Here is a 14,882-nt window from a genome sequence, read left to right as displayed (position 1 = left end):
AATAATCGAAGATATCGAAGGGTTGAGGAAACATTCCCACATCCTAGTCTTGGGGATAACAAGTCGTGCAATTATCATTGGAGGAAGTTTTGGCGGTTTCCTCGCCGCAGAAATATGCTATAAACTTATCCTTCTAATGTGTGTCGCATTTTATCTGCAGCATCGTCAGTGGCAGGATTATAAGTGGAAGGCGTTTTTTTTTTTTACACGCTTTTCTTACATGTAGTTAACTACATATAATCATGATAATTAACCAATTTTGTTTATGATTCATTTCGTATGAAGATAAAGCAGTGCCTAGTTAGTCGTATGTAGAAGACGAGCTTCATCGAATTCCTGCCCCCCCCCTCCTCTAGATATGATATGCTGCATGTCGTTATATATGTATGTATGACAAGAATTTATCTTCAGCCATACCTTTGCATGTGATAACCCAGGTTTCGAAAAGAGTACTCACTCACTCACTCACTCACTAACTGATCTTATCTCGATAGCCAGCTAGCTCATCGAAACAAACAAAATATGGAAGCATCGCCGTTATGACTCGCAGCATCATATCGAATCCCGTGGTATGATTAATCAACGGTTGTTTGCAGACTATAACATCGACTATTATACATATACGAAATAGGCTATTCGAGGAATAACGAGATCTGTCGCTGCTAGTTACCTACCTTCGGGATTTGACAAGCCCTTCTCATGGTTGGAAGGTAAGTAGGGGGTATAATCTGCACGTGTCCGAGCAATCATTCATTCATTCATTCCTATGATGCCTGACGATGGTGGTCTACGATTACTTGCGAGGTTGTCAATTTTCTTATCTACGCTACGCTACATACTCGGATGGGGCCGGTGATAGGACCATAGTATCTTGTCATGTGCCCTTTCAGCGTTGGGTTGGATGTGACATCTACCTACTTAGAGCTAGAGACATCACGTCGCTTCCTGCAGTTCAAACGCTTTCTGCATCTCAGTCAATAAAGCCAATGCTGCACATACAATAAGTATCCAGTCAAACAAAACCCGGTTAAGTAGAATACCCGGCAAACAAACAAACAAACCCCCCATCTGGGCTCTCCCGCCCAAAGCGCGATGGAGCATATCGAAATGCCCGAGTCCCCCTCCCCCCAAAAAAGTAGTGTGTGTCTGGGTATGGTAACTTATTCCTGGGAGATAATCTAGGTGGGAAGGGAAGGAGTCGATTTAGTTAGCGCTGGGATGGTTCAACTAGATACCTAGTTATCCTATCCCCTCGTGATGGGGGCCCGACGCCGGGGACCGGACCAATTTCCGCGCATTGCGCGCCGTTGGGAACTATGTATATCTATCCTTACTTAGCGGCAACTACTAACTAGTTACTATCTTTGCAACGCTGCTCATTTTATTGCAAAGGCCAGGAAGAAGATGCTTACGCGGTTTTTGCTGGGCTCGTTCTGTCGGTCTCTCTGCCAATTTTCAAGGTTGTAACGTCAAGTGACTGGGAAACAGCGAGCAGAATCCAAAACTTTCCTTTTTTGTCAGAAACCAACAGAAGACCCCCTGGTCAATTACTCAAGAACCAGAAGAGAAGGGTCACAGACGCTAAGCTTCATCTTGACAATGCTAACTACCTAGGTAGCCCGTGCTCTCTCTCTCCACTTCTCGGCTCTAAAATCGGTCCTCATTAAATCCCGACACTTAACTAGACTAGACGTAAATGTGACTTAATCAACATTATTGAGTGCCATGCATCCGTGGGGTTGAAATATGGTATGCGAAGCAGCGGCCGCTGACTGAGCTCTTGAAGCTTCAACTATAGCGTGTCAGCTTCGAAATATATAGACTGTAGAGACTGTAGATCGTGAAATCGAGCTATACTTACACACGGGTAGTCTCACGAACATACCATACTTGCACATTCGCTCCCTGTACAGATCATAGCCCTCTCTGTGTGGCTAAGTTTATGGTTGGTTCAAAACGAATTCAAGATTATCCGCTAAAGCGCTACGCGCGGGTCCGCAATATCCTGGGATATGGAGGGGCCCCAGCTAGTTATTATCTTCCTAACACAGATTACGGAGTACAATTACAAGTAGTATTTTGGTCCGTGCTAGCTAGTCAGAGACAGATCCCGGTGACCGGGCCCGCTAAGCTACTGTACAGTAGTAGTCTGCGAACCTGAAGTAATAATTATTGTTAGGTATGTTCTTGTACATCGTCCGGGGTAAATGGGCATAGTCGACTACTGGATGTAGTTTTATCTTACTAGGCTGGTCGGCGTTCCAATAAGCTGAGTAATTGCTAGCTAGATATTCCTATTGCGGTGGGAGACTAGACCAGCAGTCAATCAGTCGATTGCGTCCATGATGGCCACCTTTCTTTTGATTATAGCTGCACGAATTTGGCAGCTCTTCAAGCGTTACCCAATCCCAACACCTGTATAGAGATTTATTCGACTATCCAGCTCACTGAACGGTCTATTGGCGATGTAGAACCTGCCGCTTGGCGTCATAGTCCTATTACTCCGTAGCAAACTCACCGCGACTGAAACGAATGGCGAGACAATAAGACACAAACCTCATCATAACCAAATCAAATGCTGCTTTGATAGGCAGTCACACCTGGGGAGTGATTCAAACCCCGAAGTGCAGGCCATTTGTTGGTGCGAGGGGTCTAGACTCATCCCGTAGAATGGGCCCAATTTTGGGAATGCAGTAGCCCCTGCTAGTTATCCCCAGGTACGGAGTACCCCGTGCCATACAAGGCTCAGCCGTCGCGTCGGGACAATCGGTGTCTCCATGCAAATGATGTCGAAAGCTTCTGCGCGCCGTCGGTTCCTAGGCGTCATCTTGGGACGGTCCAACAGCATTTTCCGACTTGTTTGTGGATCAGAAGCAATAGCTGATGCACAATCACTATAACGGTTATCAGGGGCAGAGATGACACGCAAACCAGCAGGTTTACTCAGTGGTTATCTAGCATATTTTACTTCCTCTCATTTGCTCGTTCGGGGTTTCCATTAGCTGCCACTTTGGAGATCGTAGTTCCCGGTTACATGGTATCTATACCATGGATGCGGATCATCGCCACCAGACCAGAACAGGCCCGGCCACAGGGTTGTCCTGAGGAATAAGTGTACTCTATTTCATATCGAACTAAGCAAGCAGACAGGCGGAGACCAAAGAATTCGACAAAAATGAGGCGCAACGCTCACGGATATAGGTTGTGAAATAGATGCACCTCTGCTAAGTCAAAAAGTCAACAATGGGTCAAATCCCAGCATATAGCAACCCTTTAGCTCTCAGCCAGAGATATTCCATGGAAAATGGTACAAAGCATTACATTACCAAATCTCGTGGCCGGCTGCGAGTAGTTAAGAATCGAACCCAGCATTCTTGCACCAACTGCAGGAAACGAAAGGTGAAGGTGAGTGAATATACACTCCGCGATTGTGTCTGGCCAAACTTACGATTTGTATTCTCTCAGTGCGATAGAGTCCAGCCATGCTCTGCTTGCTGCCGCCGTGGGGACGGCTTTGAATGTACTTATGTCGCCAGTGTCGAGAGTCGCAAGTATATGAGACAAGCCGAAATCATTGCGACATTGAAACACAAGATTGAGGCTCTAGAGAAGGGAGATCCGGAAGATCAAACATCCTGTGAGACGCCAACGGCCGACGAACAAAATCCTGCTTTGAGGACACTTGATAAAATCGCCTTTGGATCTGCCGATGAAGTTGCAAAGATCGTCTCCCAGCTTCGTGGGAAGACCGATTTGTCAATATCCCCCACCGACAACCCAAATGATGTGGGACAAGATGCGGGCCGCAAGAGAAGACGCAGCGACGATGAATCCTATGATGATGACCAAGGTCCCTGCGATCATATCAAGTCGCTGGGTTCGGAAACGGGATCGCTAGGGAGCCAAATGAATAGCTCTGATGATACAGCCTTATCAGAATCAGCTGGCACGTTGGAAGTCTTCCAGGACGTCTTCCTGGACACGTTTCTTTCCCATTTTGCACCGGACGACAACTGGCGCTGCAATTCTGACCTGAGTCACCATGAGATGCGTTGGTTATATAGTGTTGCACGCAGTATGTCGTCTCTGCCACACTCGAGGCGAGCGCTACACTCCATTGCCACGGCATCCTTTGGAAAACTGCATGGTGATGCAAGAATAACAGCCACGGGACACTCCATGTACGCAGCTACTCTGGAAACCTTCCGTCGATCAATTTCTACCCGGACAGTGTCAACGGATAGCCTGTGCACAACATTAATTTTATGGCTGTTCGAGGTACTTAACTCCCGTCGGGAATCCCAGGCTTTATGTCCCTGAAAACGTACTCTGTGCGGACGCGGTATCTGCTGAACTAGATGATCAATTACAGTACACCTTGTGGCTGGCTGTATCACCTTTATGGTGCTGAGGAACTGTTCCAGCTCAAAGGTCCAGACGATTTCGCATTGGGAGTCGAGCATGAGCTTTTTCTCTGTTTTCGCGAACATGGAGTAAGCAGAACCAGGCTCTGCAAGCCTTCAAAAGCAAAATCTCTGAGCTGACACGTGAATCTTGGCTGCAGATAATCGCTTCCATGATAAAAATGCAGCCCACTTTTCTTTCTGATCATAAATGGAAGACGCTGCCATGGTCACGAGACGTACCGTCCAAGAATATATTCCACCGCCTGCTGGATCACGTTGCAGATATTGCAGGCATCTTTGCTCTGTATTCTCGAATCGAGGTGCAGGCCTTCTGGGAATACATATCATTATCTGAAATTGATGGATTACAGCAGCAGCTAGTTTCTCAGGCAACGGATGTAGTCGATCGTCTCCGAGAGTGGAAGGCAGAATGGGCTGATAATTACGCCCAAGGTCAGCCTTATGAAGTGCCCACTCTGCCGCAAGATCAACGGCAGTCCTGGGATACACAGGGTTTCCAGCTGCCGCCATGCCCTCATCCTAAAGAGCACAACCACGGACGCTCAGAAACAAGTATATATTACCCCGACTTCATCCTAGCGCATAGCATGACCCTGTACTATGGGTCTATGGTATTACTCTCGAGGATAGGTCATGAATCCTCTCTCATATCAGACGAAGAGACGGAAGATATCTGCCGTCGAATTTGTCGAAGCGTCGAATATCACATCTTCTTTGCCCCCGGTGGGCGAGGGGCCACTGCATTGATGTTTGCTCTGCGGCAAGCATACCTTTGGTTTCCTGTCGATAGACCTGAGAGAGAATGGTTGGAGGATCTCTTCGTCTGGATGCGCGAAATGGTACCGCTGGCGGTAAATCAACATGGGCGCCCGCCATTCTCAGAGAGAGATATGGCGCGATCACTTGCACTTGGGAGGCCAAGTTTATAGGTTGGCGGTATGTGGATGGTCTGTGTATTGTACAGTTAGTTGGCGCCTGTCGGCTTCATTGGTTAATCTCAAGGTTTGCGGCCGGCACTGCCATATACCCAAGCAGGTGGATATGATCTCTTACGTCCGATTCTTCTTTATGTTAAGCAAGTACAGTTCACATATCAGATATCAGGGAACATTGTAGCAATGATATAAGCAGTCGCTATCATATAATGCGGTCTGCTTGATCTCTTCAAGTCGGCTGCACGACGAATGTCATGGTACACACAAAGATAAGCTATCTCTCATGTTCTTTTCTGAGTCAGCGCACATGGAACGCGCACATGGTGAACTATGATATTGATTACTTAAATCTGAGGGGAGATATAGAAAAAACACTGTTCTTGAGCCATCATCTCAGTAATAGCTGCGTCCGCTAGCCACCTTGAGGGGCGGGTCCTTCCCGATGTGGAAGGCGCTCTGGGCGGCATTTCACAGCCAGAGAGCAAGGACTGTCATTACTGTTTAGATTTAAGTATTAATATTATGCGATAGCCGATGCAGTGGATATAGCCTCTTGAGCAGCGTGTTAGAAAGCTCGAAGTACAGCTAGCAGTTATTCTATATCATTGTATTGATGATTATCTTAGGTACCCAAGACGCATTATTCACATCCCATGCTTGTTTTCTGTGCAGGAGAATGTACTCCAAGCGGATCTCTGAGTAGACTAAGATACTTAGTGCAATTGCTTCGAGAATCTGCTTATGAAATTTCGGTGCCCCTAGGGGCTCCAGTAGTAGTCGCCCGCGCCAGCAGCCAGCTTAGTCAGCAGAGTAGTGGCCAGATAGATCAGTTCAGCTCAGCCCCTAGATAGTTGCACAATCAAGCATCTTCGTCAGCTCCAAGATGAAACAATGATTTGAGATGCCACCTTCGCGTTCCGAGATGATTCACTGCAGAGCACATGTAAGCATGGGCCTTGATATAGAAAGCATATGTCATGTCCAATACGTGATAACGTATGCAGCAGATGTACGATCTATATACATCTCATATCCGGTCTTCGAATGTACAGGTGACCTTCGTGAGAGGAAGAAAGTACTTACTCCCATTCTGCAATGATATTTGCTTAGTTACAACTGTCGATAACACATGCGATTGTGCGGAGACATACCTTGAAGCCACTCCTTCACAAACTTAAGTTCTTCCTTTTGAGTGTTGGCTATAGGCTTCGGTGGGAGTGTGGAGGTCGTCTCGTTCGGGAAAAGTCCGTTCTCATCCCCTTCGACAACGTTAGATCACATATCATATATGCCTGCTGCTTCCATCTGATACTTACAGTGATGTACGGCACCTTCGATAAGAATGAATGGCTTGTCCACCGTATTGGGTCTCTTCGGGGCCTGATCCGCATGGGGCGTGGCAGGTCTCCACGGGTCTGCTTGTCCGTCGATAATAGCCAGGCGGGGATAACTGATGTTCCAGCCCCCATATTTGTTGATGGATTCGGTATCAGGAGGACTAGTGATATTGAAAGCGTACCGGCATGGTATTGTGTAATACGGGATGTCAATCGAGCGGGAAATCAAGGGGAGTTGGTTACGGGGGACACCGCTGCCGGTGATAACAAAGCCCCATCTACAACAGTTAGCAACGGGCGTGGGGTTCGATCAGGGAACCTACTGTGTACACCATTGATAATCCCAGCTTCTCCATGTTTGATTGAGATCATCCTTGGTATAGCTATCCACTATGTGCTCAGAGAAACAGGCGTCGGCGCTGGAACCTCCGCTTAAACACGGTCCCACCTGGGTCAAATTGAGATATCCGACAAAATTGAGCAGACGGTGGGTCAGAGTCGAAGATTCGTTCTTGTATCCTCCAGCCGAGATCAATCGAAGGGCCGCAGATTCCTTCTTCTCCGTCGCAGCGTAGAGCAACGAGCTGGAGGTGATGTTTCCACAGTAGTACGAGAAAGTCGGGTCATTCAGTGCTGGGTCCCAGTTTCGGTTCTGCCACGCTCCAAGCGGAGAGGACAGGAGATTCGCAAAGTCGTTAGCATAAGTGAGGTTTCCCAGTCCGAACAAATCCTTATATTCTTCTACGTGAGTAGAGTCATTCTTGCCGAGGAAGTTGTCTAGGATATGGACGAATTTTTGCGTAGTCGCAATACAATCCTGAGGGCCAAACTGTCGAATTGGTTCGAAGTATTCCCAATAATCATAGACGGCCTTTGTCACCCCAGACGATGAGATTGCTCCAAAGAAGACGTCGGGATAAATGACTCTCGAGAGTGCGGCGAATGCACCTGCGTAGGAGCCACCGTAGATAATATGCGGGACATTTGGCGCGGTGAGGTTATGATCCTCGAGTCCCTCAAAGACGACATTCCGGGCAAAGAAGGCAGTATCCGCCAATGCCTGCTCCGTGGTCAAGAAGCGGAGACTTTCAGTCGAGAGATCAGGAGTGGGAAAGCTCTGTCCATAGTACCGGTGCTCAAGCACAACACCAATACCATTTGTCGCTTGCGCGAGTTGAGCAAGGATTCCTTTCTGGAGATACGGCAGGCGGTCTGTAGCACCACATCAGCGATGTCCTCGGGAGAAATACGACACGCGAGTATTTACCGCTCCCATCGGTTTCCCCCGCCGCAATTATGATAACTGGGCCACCTGCCTTGTAATGGCTAGCATCAAACCAGTAGCGGAGATTGAACGTTCCATCGCTATGCGGTTCGTATCTCGATTCGTTGTGGAAGTGATCGATGGGCACCGATAGGTTGTGAGCAGGGTACAATAGCGAGGGATCTACGTCTGCTTGCTGGAATACAGCCGGTTGTAGCTGTGCCTGGTGAGATGGTCAACTAATAATCTCGTCGCAGTTGAGTTTGCGGGAATTGACCTTGTTACGGATCGCCTTGGTCGACCGCAAGGTTCGAGCTGCCGCGAGCTGGAGCAGGAGAAGCAGAAACGCGACCAGCTTGAGCTCCATCCTGTCCCGTCGGAGTAATACGCGCCTGAACCGAAGGAGGTGACAAACGCCACTACGTACCTGGCAGGAAATGTTTCTCTTTAAATGTGAAATGCGGCCCCGTTAGCGTCCTGCGTGATTACTGCTTGGCCATCTCGGATCGGAGCGTGGCCATCGCGCGGCATAAATAAAAGGCGCGATGGTGCTAGTTATGATTATCAGGTAACATCTTCCCAATCCGAATAAGGAAGGTCGATCATCTGCCGGAGTTGCGATCGACCGGGACTCCGGAAAGCTCTTGTTGAAAGAGGAACTTGATGGTCGATAATTAACTTAGATAGTTAGTTAGTTAGTTAGCCAGTCTTATTATTCATCGTCGGTTCCAAACAGGTTTAGCACCTCCATGACTTCTTCCTGTCTTCACCCTCTTTGTTCACCACAATTGTTCACTGCCAGTCGATTCGACCTCATAAAGCTCAAAGCATTCGCATTTCCATCTCTATCCTCTCATAATGGCAGACTCCAGACTGAATGAGAGAATATATATCATGTCTACCGTATATGGTTTTCCCATAACGTTACAGCAGCACTAGTACATAAACTATATAATTCGCCTCAACAGTATGCAGGTTTCTTACTCCCCCTGGTCTTCTTGGAAATCTATCCATATGCTATCTCCATCTAATACCCATGGCTATTCCATAGACAGCGGGTGGTGATATTCTTGCTATATCCGGCTTTGGCGAGTACCGTGTGAGCGAGGACGAGTGTGCTCAAGGCACACACGATTACCGGTATAATATTGGACATTACCGGCATCGAGAATATGCTATATCTTCGAACTATATCCTATCTTCTACCTAACAGGAATTTTACTCCTTGCTTATCGATCCTTCTTCGCAGTTATATCCACATTCAATTAGTTACTTCACCACCCCAAGATTAGGGAATCATGACTACTCTTCTTGATTGTGTAAATGATTTACTACTTCTACTTATATATTGCAAATACCTCGCATCCTGGGCCGTGAACCACGCCTGCCATTCTGTAAGTAGCCATCGGGGCTCTTATATTTCGCACTCGCCAACTAAACGATATACAACTCTGACATGACTCCACGAGATCTCGCATATCTGTCACAGACGGAAAGGTGCAGATACAGCATGGTGGGCTGTACCGCTTGCCGACAGCCTTAGTTCTGTCGGCAGATATCCAGCTATATCTCAGCTAGCAGTAGGACTTAGAGAAATCAACCTTCCTCAACCTACAATGCCTTACAATTGTCCGAATTGGAATAGAGGCTGATGTATTGCCCTGTCTTGCCACAATTTTCAAATCGGTTACTGCAAATTATTCTATTTAATTCATTCTCCCAAGTGCAGGGAAACATGACCTTTATTGCAATACTGGTCTTTTGGGAAGCAGGACCAAGCGGGACTCTCCCAACTAAGTCACCTCTTGTATGCCGCAATTTTAGCTCCGAGTAAGTCCATTTTCTGTCTTACAACTGTTGCTGACGTGCAATCTTGAAATATTGCTGATATGGAAAATTTTTAGGAGAGCTTGCGGTGGCAAGACGCCTGCAGTAACACCAAGTCCCTTTGGGGATACAGACGACGTTGCACAGGAGATTCCTGAATCTGCTACTCGCAGAGAACAGAAACGGCTAAAAGCATTTTGTCTCAAGAGAGACAACTTCTGCTGCGCTATTACCGGTCTATATGATGCGGAGTATCGAGATAAATTCCCTGCCATTACTGATGATACCTTTCGTGATCTGTACCAATGCGTCTCACATCATTTAAGCTCCGACGTTACAAAATTGTTCACTTCGAGCACAAATAGCATTGGAAGATATTGATTATTGACATATCCTAGCTCATGTCGTCATTGATAATCCATCGATAGAGAGATAGTTAAATGAGATTGACGATCTGCTGGCTCAGCTAGCTTCTTGGCTGCCGATAAGAGAAGTTAACTTTGTGAGATAAACTTCAATGATAATCATCGAACCAGGGGCAAGGAGACATACAATATCTACGCGGAAGATGCTGGAAATATGACTCTTATTGGGGCAACTGTACCATAGATGATACTAGGGTGCGTTACAGCAGTTTATAAGATAAGTAGAGGTTAACTGAGCTTGCATCCTTGCATCCGTTCTATCCAGGACGGGTTCCATCACATGATTCATCAAGAACAATAGATCGATAAACCAATCTGTGATGTTACTGACCAGAATACGATTAACCGTACCATGGGTAATACTATAGATTCATTTCGCAATGGAGTGCGTATGCGGTGGAAAAGGATGGCCAGGGATCCAGTGAATTGCAATGGCGCCAATCAACAACACTTGGGCTGTTTTAGCGTCAACGTCAACGACGCCCTTGCAAACCCGCATCTCGGCCCAGTGACTTTATTACATTCCCCCTCCTTCGTAAAGAGTAATAATCACCCGTCAACAAAGCTGCTCTGTTGATTCAAGATGCATCTGCTTCCTCAGAGCCTTCTCTGGGTAGCTTCCTAAAGTCCAACGCGTCGCATGGTCGTCGTCCAGGAAATTGCATGACCGGCGGATACCTGAACAGCTCATAGCTCTCCACCACCATACTTGCGTACATCTGAAACCGGTGGAATCTGACCACAGGGTCAACTTCCACTCGACCTCCTGTCGTGCTTTCATTGTGCACGACGGTTATAAGATCAGCTTTCTATCCCGCTTTCCCACGGGTCGATCAGTCCCTCTGTGAGCTACCAACCAGACCCGCCGTTTGTGCAACCATGGCGCCCGATTTGAACTCTGTACCTCCATCTCCACGTCCACCAGCAGCTACTTCTGCATCATCCGCAGCAACGAACTCCTCTCCTCCAACATTCTCTCGACGAGTATCCCAAGTCATGGGTCCTCCTCCAGTGCCGTTTAGTCCACCTAGTGCAGTTGCCTCTCTGCACGGGCATGGTGATGCAACGAACGGGATTGCCATTGCATCCGGTACATACTACCTCAGTGACAGCTCTTCTCGATTGCTTCTTGGGACATCCGAGCTAATACCGATAATAACAGGCCCCCTTCGTCACCCCCGTCCTCTGACGGCGGCAGAGTTACACTTGGAGCTCGAGAAGGAACAGGAGGGGATGGTGAGTTTCGCGTTCAAGATTACCGTACAGTAGATGTGAACGTGCACTGATGGTGCTGAATTCCCACAGGTCAACCGTTTAACAAGGGAGCTTTCTCAACTGCGCCAGCAGACCGCTTCTGTCGCTTCCACGGCGTCGTCAACATCGACGAACCTCAATGACTCTATGGACGCTGTGCATGGCTCGCATTACATCTCCGGTGCTATTCATCCCACGGCTTCCCGTCGACATCGGTCCTCTTCCAACCTCAGTGCACACCTACCTCTAGCTCAGAGTGCCCGGACTGGGAGTGTGACGGGTATTGCACCTTCTCGAGACGCCGCATTGCCCTCGACACGCCCGTCGGGAGATTTCACTCGAGTAGCTCGCAGCCGGGAGCCATCGATTACTTCCCAGCGACAGTCCGGCAGGTCTTCTCCGTCGTTATCGTCCTCGTTGCAACAGCAGCACGGAGAGCACTTCCCACATTTCCCCGGACACTCACATCGTTCATCGCTCTCGCAGTCTTTGCCTGGAGCTGGAGAGCATCCGCGCACGACGTCCGTTTCGTCCACGACAGGCACGTCTCGGTATGAGGAAGCCGCATACCATCGTGCGGAACTGGAATCGATCAAAAGAGAAAACGAAATGTTACGCCGTCGGGTGCGCGAACTCGAGAGCAACCTGAAGTCATATCGCGAACGAGAGTCTCACCCAGTGAGCGGACAAAACGAGAGCGCTGTTGCCGCTTCTGGTTTGGTTGACCGGATGCGCGATGCAGCTCTCGATGACGGCCGCTAAAGGGGTTCCTACGGAGTTTATGATGGTTTTGCTTTTTGCAGTTCTATGCCTATTGCGGATTGGAAACGAATTATTATTGATCGGCGCGGGATACCAAGAATATGTTTCGCGGGCGAAATGGTTCTACGATCCAGCACTTTTCCCCGGCCTTCTGCCACTTTCTTTGGTGCTAGTGATTTCAGGCGCGCTTCGATATTGTCATGGCCTTGCACGTTGAATTGTTGGGAGCAGTCTTATCACGCAGGTAGCAACGATAGAATCAATAGCGACTTATCTCTTGTATCGAGTATTATTGTTGCTGTGCCACAAATGCAATCCGAGAATTGTCCGGCGTTCACATGCAAAGCCCGAATGCGGTTGCCTGAATGGGCGCTATTACTATGCGGACGGACTGTGGCTAGTGCAGCTGTCTATACGTCACGCGTGGCGCAGCGTCCCTCCTAAAACCGGCCAGCAGATCACAGCCCCTCGCCGGGGTTGGACTCTACAAGTATAAATTGACGATCTTTGCTGTGCATCGATCAACAAGAAAGCATCCTACATCTATCAATTCATCCTATACCTACCTCTTACGAGCATTATTATCTGTTCTATAATCTCTGTCACAATGTCGGAGGCCACCACCGTTCACGTCTCGGGCATCGCTCCCACTACCAGCGACAAGGAAGTTCGCGACTTCTTCAGCTTCTGGTGAGTACTTGAGCCAACGCACACACAATTGCATTATCCTGACAAGTATATCCTATATAGTGGAAAGATCACTATGCTATCTGTCACGCCTGAGTCTGGCGAGCCAAATGCCCCCAAGTCCGCGACCGTTCACTTCGAGAAGGAGACGTAAGTTACCCCGCAATCACGCCAGAGACGAGGCCGCTGCGGTCCTCAACTCAATTACACGGATACTTATTTTTCGTGAAACAGTGCTGCCAAGACTGCTCTTCTCCTCGACAACACTCAGCTTGGTCCGTCTACTGTACACGTCACTGCAGCCCACAGCCTCGACGACATTGCTGGTCCCCAGACCGCCAGCGCCAGTGACGCCAAGGACGAGAACCACCACGAGCTCGACCAAGAGGACAAGCCACGCTCTCGAATCATTGCCGAATACCTTGCACATGGCTATGTAGTCAGCGACCAGGCGATCCAGAAGGCCATCGCCCTGGACCAGAAGCACGGCATCTCCAACCGCTTCACCACTGCCCTGTCCAACTTCGACAAGAAGTACCAGGCTACAGAGCGTGCCAAGGGACTCGATGAGAGCTACAAGATCACCGACAAGGCCACCAGCGGCTGGAAGGGTCTCAACTCCTACTTTGAGAAGGCGCTCGGCACCCCGACTGGCCGTAAGGTTCGCGACTTCTACGTCAAGACCGACAAGCAGGTGCGCGACATCCACGCCGAGGCCCGACGTCTGGCCGATCTGAAGAGTGGAAAGATCTCCGACACGGACGAGAAGCCCGTCGAGACTTCTTCTAGTGCCCCTGCTGGTGCTACGGACACCGCTCCTGCCGAAGCTCCCAAGGCTTAAGTGAGCTTTGTCAAATGAATGAGAAGCATGCATTTCTTTTCCCTTCTTTCATTGCGCTGTTTTGGGCACGAAGCTGTTTGCTATGCATGAAATTGCTGTGATGACCTTCTTGCAAGCGTGATTACCCGATATTCTTTTCTCTGGTGAATTAATGAACGGTCGACATTTCGATCACATCCTCTTTTCTGTAGCTTAGATTCGTAACATCTCTGAATAGCTGTCGCAATTCACCAAACATCGTGTTGCAATCTTCTCCATGGGCAAGATTTCAATTACAGCTAGAGAATCAAGGTCTCCATAGCAAAAGAGATACGATAAGAAGACTCAAATAATAAAGATTGATTATCCTTAATACACGTATATTCGTAGGTTGTAGTAGTACTACCCATTCATAATCAAACCATCAAACCCGGAATCATTTTCTTAAAACACTCCCATAAATATATATAGAGAGACACCTCCACGTAGTTCAAAAAGACCCCCTCTCCATTCCCCATTCTCAATCGCAATCAATCAATCAATCAAATCAACTAATCAATGCTTCTTTGAAAACTTGTCCGCCTCAATCTTCTCGAGCGGATGCACAGGGTTACTCTCCAATCCATGCTCCTTAGTCTCATTAGATGACTTCTGGGCGTGTTCGGGCGAGGGAGCTTGTTCGGGACGAGTGTGGCCTGATCCAGGCACTTCTTGCAGCTGTGCGCCGGACTGGCGCTCCGGGTCGGGAGACTGACGACCACCGCGGGGGGCAGACATGATGTGGAAGAGGAAGTTGAGCGTTGTGGGTGGTTTGGTTTTTTGGGTGGTTTTGAAAAGGGTGGTTTTGGTCTGGGTTTGGAGGGTGTTAGTTTTGGGGATGAGATGAGGGTTGAGGATGGGTGTGACGTAGATAGATAGTAGTGATGGGTTGTATGGATGGGATGTGGATGGATGAAAGAAAGAAAAGAAAGAAGGGAAGAGAGGGAGTGTAATCAATTACATACCTTTGACTTCTCCTCGAAGAGAATCCTCGAGTTCTTCAGCAGCAGTAGGAGTAGTAGTAGTGGTGATGGTGATGGTGATGGTAGATAGTAGACAGGTAGTATCTCGATATTTCAACCAGACGAAATCCAAGTTCTTTAAT

At 48.3% G+C, this 14,882-nt stretch overlaps 5 protein-coding genes across 5 annotated transcripts; 4 read left to right on the top strand and 1 right to left on the bottom strand.

Annotated features, from left to right (window-relative positions):
• Nucleotides 1–3,243: 3,243 nt before the first annotated feature.
• Nucleotides 3,244–5,356, top strand: C8Q69DRAFT_520166 (hypothetical protein; the record flags this gene model as incomplete). The annotated part of the gene is made up of 4 exons (XM_028633487.1): nucleotides 3,244–3,405; nucleotides 3,466–4,181; nucleotides 4,373–4,493; nucleotides 4,565–5,356. 4 exons carry the CDS (start codon nucleotides 3,244–3,246, stop codon nucleotides 5,354–5,356), a joined length of 1,791 nt encoding a protein of 596 aa, XP_028485022.1.
• Nucleotides 5,357–6,289: 933 nt separating this feature from the next.
• Nucleotides 6,290–8,330, bottom strand: C8Q69DRAFT_520165 (extracelular serine carboxypeptidase; the record flags this gene model as incomplete). Its single annotated transcript, XM_028633486.1, has 7 exons — nucleotides 6,290–6,317; nucleotides 6,446–6,452; nucleotides 6,514–6,621; nucleotides 6,679–6,977; nucleotides 7,023–7,911; nucleotides 7,967–8,186; nucleotides 8,241–8,330. The coding sequence occupies 7 exons, from the start codon at nucleotides 8,328–8,330 to the stop codon at nucleotides 6,290–6,292; spliced, it is 1,641 nt and encodes a 546-aa protein (XP_028485021.1).
• A 1,368-nt stretch (nucleotides 8,331–9,698) lies between these two features.
• Nucleotides 9,699–10,171, top strand: C8Q69DRAFT_444291 (hypothetical protein; the record flags this gene model as incomplete). Its single annotated transcript, XM_028628989.1, has 2 exons — nucleotides 9,699–9,793; nucleotides 9,868–10,171. The coding sequence occupies 2 exons, from the start codon at nucleotides 9,699–9,701 to the stop codon at nucleotides 10,169–10,171; spliced, it is 399 nt and encodes a 132-aa protein (XP_028485020.1).
• Nucleotides 10,172–10,943: 772 nt separating this feature from the next.
• C8Q69DRAFT_250736 (hypothetical protein) lies at nucleotides 10,944–12,596 on the top strand. The gene is made up of 3 exons (XM_028626584.1): nucleotides 10,944–11,305; nucleotides 11,378–11,451; nucleotides 11,521–12,596. The coding sequence occupies exons 1-3, from the start codon at nucleotides 11,095–11,097 to the stop codon at nucleotides 12,229–12,231; spliced, it is 996 nt and encodes a 331-aa protein (XP_028485019.1). The 5' UTR covers nucleotides 10,944–11,094; the 3' UTR covers nucleotides 12,232–12,596.
• Nucleotides 12,597–12,689: 93 nt separating this feature from the next.
• C8Q69DRAFT_465742 (hypothetical protein) lies at nucleotides 12,690–14,086 on the top strand. The gene is made up of 3 exons (XM_028630510.1): nucleotides 12,690–12,921; nucleotides 12,982–13,068; nucleotides 13,153–14,086. Exons 1-3 carry the CDS (start codon nucleotides 12,839–12,841, stop codon nucleotides 13,757–13,759), a joined length of 777 nt encoding a protein of 258 aa, XP_028485018.1. The 5' UTR covers nucleotides 12,690–12,838; the 3' UTR covers nucleotides 13,760–14,086.
• Nucleotides 14,087–14,882: the final 796 nt, after the last annotated feature.

Source organism: Paecilomyces variotii (genome assembly GCF_004022145.1).
Source record: "Paecilomyces variotii strain CBS 101075 chromosome Unknown C8Q69scaffold_5, whole genome shotgun sequence".
Lineage (NCBI taxonomy): Eukaryota > Fungi > Ascomycota > Eurotiomycetes > Eurotiales > Thermoascaceae > Paecilomyces > Paecilomyces variotii.
This window is presented reverse-complemented; position numbering and strand designations above follow the sequence as displayed.